At 28.3% G+C, this 6,220-nt stretch overlaps 2 protein-coding genes across 2 annotated transcripts in view; one reads left to right on the forward strand and one right to left on the reverse strand.

Annotated features, from left to right (window-relative positions):
- Positions 1-362: 362 nt before the first annotated feature.
- On the reverse strand, positions 363-2,235 carry PGO_145860 (hypothetical protein, conserved; the record flags this gene model as incomplete). Its single annotated transcript, XM_028690576.1, has 7 exons — positions 363-478; positions 660-708; positions 1,030-1,123; positions 1,370-1,431; positions 1,581-1,606; positions 1,846-1,901; positions 2,081-2,235. The coding sequence occupies 7 exons, from the start codon at positions 2,233-2,235 to the stop codon at positions 363-365; spliced, it is 558 nt and encodes a 185-aa protein (XP_028546377.1).
- A 2,367-nt stretch (positions 2,236-4,602) lies between these two features.
- The window catches only part of PGO_145870 (hypothetical protein, conserved), a gene marked incomplete at both ends in the record, with an annotated part of 2,401 nt that continues 783 nt past the window's right edge, over positions 4,603-6,220 (forward strand). The window contains 3 exons of the mRNA XM_028690577.1: positions 4,603-4,764; positions 4,951-5,289; positions 5,768-6,129. Coding sequence (XP_028546378.1) covers positions 4,603-4,764; positions 4,951-5,289; positions 5,768-6,129 — 863 coding nt within the window. The remainder of the gene's footprint in view (positions 4,765-4,950; positions 5,290-5,767; positions 6,130-6,220) is intronic.

The raw sequence follows: 6,220 nt of genomic DNA on the forward strand, positions 1-6,220 counted from the left end.
ATGCATCAATATGCATTTTAATAACGGAGTACATGTAAAGAAAATTCAGAAACGAAAAAGAACATAATGCAGCAAAAAAAGAAAAAAAAAAAAAATATATATATATATATATATATCACATAAAAATCTTACTTAATTTAATAAATGTTCAGAGAATTTAAGGCTGTATAAGATACTGCATAGAGCCAATCAAGACAAAAATAGGACGTTAGAAGGGGTAGAAAGTTTTAGAGTTGAAATATGATTATGCAAATTTTTTAAGAAAAAAAGAAAAAATAGAAAAAAAAAAAAAAAAACTTCACGCACATATATGTACACATCCATGCACACACGTGTGTATGGTATTAATGCGTTTCTTATCCCTAGACCTCTTCATAATTCGAATCCTTGGTTGTTTTTCCCTTCCCAAAGAATTTCTTCTTCAATTTCCATTTTTTGTTGTCCTCAATATTTCCCTTATTGTTTCTCGATTTTGGATCTACGATTAATGAATGCAAGGGAGCGGGGGAGGAAAATGTGAAAAAATGAGCCATATGTATTTTCACACATGCAAAAATGCAAACACTCGCTGTGTAGAAGTGGACATGTGTATTTGTACAATTTTACACTGCAAAAGGAATATTACTCCTGCTTGGACACATTTCAAAATAAAAACTTACTTAGGCTATCGAGGAGACTGTTGTTCATTCTTACCCCGTCAAAAATGCTCTGCGCGAGGTGCATAAGAAGAAAATAAAACGAAGTTGAAGAAAATAAAACGAAGTTGAAGAAAATAAAACAAAGTTGAAGAAAATAAAACAAAGTTGAAGAAAATAAAACAAAGTTGAAGAAAATAAAACAAAGTTGAAGAAAATATAACAAATTTGAAGAAAATAATACAAAGTTGAAGAAAATAAAACAAAGTTGAAGAAAATAAAACAAGGTAAAACAAAATAGTGTTAAGATTTTAAAGATATCTATTTTCTACGTATAGCCCCATTTATCGAACTTGCAACTTTTTCCATTTTGGCATTTCCATTAGATTCTCACCTGAGTTGCCTTCCAGCATAAAGCAGTGTTCGTCCACGTTATGATTCCATAAATTATCATTAGTGAAAGGTCCGCTGTAGCGTACGTAAAAATGCTGCATTGAAGGGGTGATACACGTAAATCAAATTAAATGACAAATTAAATGACAAATAAAGTGACGAGTAAAGTGAAGAGTAAAGTGACGAGTAAAGTGAAGAGTAAAGTGACGAGTAACGTGACGAGTAACGTGACGAATGAAGTAACGAATAAAACGAACAAATAACAATTTCACAATGGAAAAAAAAAAAAAAAAAAAAAAAAAGACTTCTCGCGTTTTAACACCATTGTCAGAAAATAATACCCTTCGATAATTATGTAAATGGAAATTATGCTAGAAACCAAAAGCATCCAATTGTAGAATCTCTAAAAAATGTGAAAACAAGGAATAATTTATTTTCTAAGTTGTTTATTGTACAATGTGTATCTCAGTATTAATTCCGGTTTCTTAAATACATCTCTAAGAATTTTTTTTTTTTTTTTTTTTTGTTCTATGTGCCTCTTCTCCACAGTACCAGTAGGGAGGGTATGTACGATTTGCCTAAATGTGGAAAGACGAGAAAAAAAAAAAAAATATATATGCATATATATATATATATAGGTATATATATCCATACAGAACTGCAACACGTGTGCAGAATCGTAAAGATTAAGTGCGAATGTCTATTATAAATTGTCTTTGTCTGTTTTGTCTAAAGTAGCAAAGCTGCATTCTTCTGTTGACACTCGTTCTATTCTTTTCTTTTTTCTCTTTTTTTTTTTTATTTTTTTATTTCTTACCAATGAATGCAACTATGGGAAAGACACAAAAATAGAGGTTTGTAAAAAAAAGCCACCTGAAAAAAAAAAAAAAAATCCGGGGTATTATATTTACAAAAATATAAGAAGACGTGTAAAAGTAATTACAAGCAATGGAAAATACGTTCTGTATGTTCATGAAAATACAAACAACTGAGTGCAAAAAAAGGGAAAAAAAAAAAATACAAAAGAAAATCGATTTAATAGAAGAAATTACCCATAGAAAGATAATGGGGTTGAAAAGAAGCTATAGATAAGTAATATTAAAACAAAAAAAGTATAAAAAGTTACAAAAAATATATATTTTCTACAAAAAGCTTTTGTTTTGTCGTCAGGCTGGTAGTGTTCCAGCCTATTTCGAATATGATCCATTTTCGGTTTTGTTATAAATAAACTTTTGAAATGCCAAAAAAAAAAAAAAAAAAAAAAAACAAAAAAAAAAAAGAGACGCAAAAAAAAAAAAAAAAAATGCTACCGAATTAACATTTACATTAATTCTAACATATTTCATGGAAGAAATCAAACTCTAATATTTTGTACCAACAAAAACCTCGCTTGTTATTTGTGACAAATGTACAATATGGGGTAAATACAGAGTACTGTTGAGTATGCATGCGTAATACATACATGTATATACATAAACACAAGTATGCATATATATACATTCTTATATATAGATATGTTTATTTGTTTATATTCGTAGGGTGTTTAATTAAGTTCAATAGTTTTTTTTTTTTTTTTTTTTCTCTTTTTCGTTTTCTTCTCTCTGTCGCTTTCCTCTTTCTTGTTCCCTTTTTTGCCTCCCACTTTCTGGGTAATTTTACAATTTTTAAAATTTAACTTAGAATCAAAAACATAGCTATGGATTGGTTAATATTTTTCCAGAAAATCTATAACAAAATTATACAACGGAGAAAAAGAAGAAAATAATTTTCTCTCTCTGAAGGAAAACTTCTACTATAATTACTATATGCAAAAAATTAATACATATACATAAATATGCAGATAGGGAAATGTATATAATATTAGATTGTATTTAATAATGTGACGACTAATAGCAATATTTTATCTAAACAGTAAAAATACCAGCATGGGTCTGGTCATTTACGAAGAAAGAGAACCCAAACGTATAAGTGCATAAATAGAAACAGCTATGTTTTTCTCCGTTTTTAATATTACCCATTGCAGCCCGTTCTGATTGTTAATGTTGATTAAAAAAAAAAAAAAAAAAGGCACAATATGTATAATATATATATATATGTATATCTTCGAAATTTTCTCTTCACGAGCTAACATTATGTATATGTATTACAAATTTATAGAAGATGTTAAAAAGGAAAAAAAATTCGCAATTCCTTTTTTTTATGCCGATACAAAAGTTATTTGTCCTTTTAGCATCTTTAAATTAAGGTGAAATGCTTTTCAAATAGTTTAGAAAAATAAAAGCAAATATTTTTTAATGATCTTAAATGATTTTAGTGATTTCAATGATTTTGTTTTGTTTTTTTTGTTTTTTAGTTTTTTTTGTTTTTTTGTTTTTTTGTTTTTTTGTTTTTTTGTTTTTTTGTTTTTTTGATTTTTTGATTTTTTGACTTTTTGATTTTTTGACTTTTTGATTTTTTGACTTTTTGACTTTTTGTTTTTTGTTTTTTATTTTTTTATTTTTTTATTTTTATGATTTTTTTTTTTTTTCTCTCCTAGACATGTTTTGTGTGCACGAAAACATTTTGAAAATTCTATAAGACTTTCTAACTCGTCTATGCACATCATTGGTCATTTCTGTTTATGGAAAGAACCTGTGAAAATAAAGACCACACTTTTTTTTTTTTTTTTTAAATTATCCTGGAAAATAAAGCATTATATGTACATGCATATTTTTTAAAAGAAATGCAAAGTACAACTGGCAAAGCGGTGTGAAAAAGAAATGACAAATGAGTGACAAACTAAATGACCCAAACCAAAATTTGGAAAACCTATTTGAAAAAAAGAAATAATACGAAAAGGAGAATATTTTCTCGCATGACAAAGTGAAATACTTCTTTTTTTTTTTTTTTTTTTTTTTTTTTTTTTTATTTTTTGATTTTTTGATTTTTTGTCTTTTTGATTTTTTGACTTTTTGACTTTTTGTTTTTTGTTTTTTATTTTTTTATTTTTTTATTTTTATGATTTTTTTTTTTTTTCTCTCCTAGACATGTTTTGTGTGCACGAAAACATTTTGAAAATTCTATAAGACTTTCTAACTCGTCTATGCACATCATTGGTCATTTCTGTTTATGGAAAGAACCTGTGAAAATAAAGACCACACATTTGTATACGTATTATAAATATATCTACCTAAACGCATGTTCATATGCATGTACATATATATACATATATATATATACATATATATATATATATATATACATATGTGTATACATGGAGTGTGACCAATTATGTGACAATGCGTTCGTCCAGTGAGCCCCAATTTATATGAACAGAGGGAAAATTATTTCTATTAATGTAAATGAAGCTTAAAGAAAATATAATAATTTGTGAGTTCCATAGAAAAAGGTGTGCTAAACAAAGTGTCAGATAAAGACAAAGTAATTAGTAAGTTCTGTGGGCATTAAAAAACAGTCGAGTGGAAAAAAAAAAAAAAAAAAAAAATTCGAGTAGACAAAATAATTACCATTTGATTGTATAATAATTACCAGTTCATTGCAAAACAATTCCTAGTTAACCCCATAATTGGCATTAATGAATAAAAATAAGCCAAAAAGCAAAAACAAAAAAGGCCTCAAAGATAAGGGCAATAAGTGGAAGAACTTGTCAAATGAAGAACTTGTAAATTTAATTAAAATCCAAAAGGAGGAATACACTAGAACAGTTCAAAAAAAACACCTGCTGGAAAGGAGATTGGTTAGCTAGCTAGCTAATTAGCTGAAGATTAAAAAAAAAAAAAAAAAAAAAAAAAAAATTCAAATGTATTGTGCTAATTTGTCAATGCGCTAATGTGTATGGATGAAAAAAAAAAGTGTTAGAAAAGCCACAAGCGGAACAGCAGCATAGCAACCGTTTCATGTTGCCCTTTTCACCTTTTCAAAGGACGAAAAAAAAAATGAACTCGAGTGTTTCAAAAAAGAGTACAATGAATTGAAAAGCAAAGTATATTTCATCAGTGAAGGATGCGAAAAATATGATGAAAAGCACAAGGAGGAACAAAAAATAATTAAAAACAAATCAGTTTTTTATAATTTTCAAAATGCAGAAGAACTGAAAAAGCTGGATAAGGAAAAAGAAGATATAAAAAGTATGATTAATCAGAAGCATGAGCAAGCCATGAATAATGTGGTGAGCTTCTTAGAAGACGAGAGACAGAACTTAGATCATGTGAAAAACAGAAATTTTCAAGATATAGATGAACTCAACACCTCCTTCAATTTGGTAAGGATAAGACGTGACACTTATTCTTGCGTCGTTAACATATCGATATGTGTGTTTGTATTTGTACACATAGGGGAGTTGCTAGTTGGGGAACTTATTAGCCATTTAGCTAGTCCGGGGGCGAATGTGCAAATGGGCTTGTCCAATTACGTGCCTCTGTCTAGGTTCCAATAGACGTACTCCCATGCTTGCATATATGTATATATATATATATATATATATATGTATACATATATATATACATATGCGAAATGATGCGTCCGAGGAAATTCCCCCCAACCGATGAAATACATCCCCACAGTAATAAAAAAATGACGTGGTGATTGCTCCACCGTCTTCTGAATAGTAAGAGTAGTAAATGGTCGTATTCTGTGCTTTACATGACAGGAACAGATAAGGCATTCGTAATTATAGCATAGTCCAGTTCACTATCGAACTGTTCACGTGCATGACTCGTACTTATACATTACCCTCGCAGAAATTAGACAGCATGGAAAAACTATTCACAAAATATTTGGAAGAGTATGAACATGACATGAAAGATGAAATGAATGAAATGATTGATAATTATAACTTAATAGAAAGAAATGAAATAATTTACTTAAACAATTTATATAATGATCACATTAACAATATTAACGAGATTCATATTAATATGTTTCAAAGCTATAAAGAATATTATATTGAACAAATCCGAGAAAATATAAGTAAAATAAAATCACTAAAAATGAATATTAACGAGTTAGAGGAATGTGATAAGGAAATAAAAACCGAACTGAATATTCATAGTAATCAGAGCTCAGACATTATGGAGAAAATAAGAATCTTAGAGGCTAAGAGGTAAAATAGTGGGGTTCAAGAAAAAAAAAAAAAAAAAAAATAGGGAACATATGCAAAACTTGAGAACTTTGTCATTCAGACATGCCTTCCG

Source organism: Plasmodium gonderi, assembly GCF_002157705.1.
Source record: "Plasmodium gonderi DNA, contig: Chr14, whole genome shotgun sequence".
Classification (NCBI taxonomy): Eukaryota; Apicomplexa; class Aconoidasida; order Haemosporida; family Plasmodiidae; genus Plasmodium; species Plasmodium gonderi.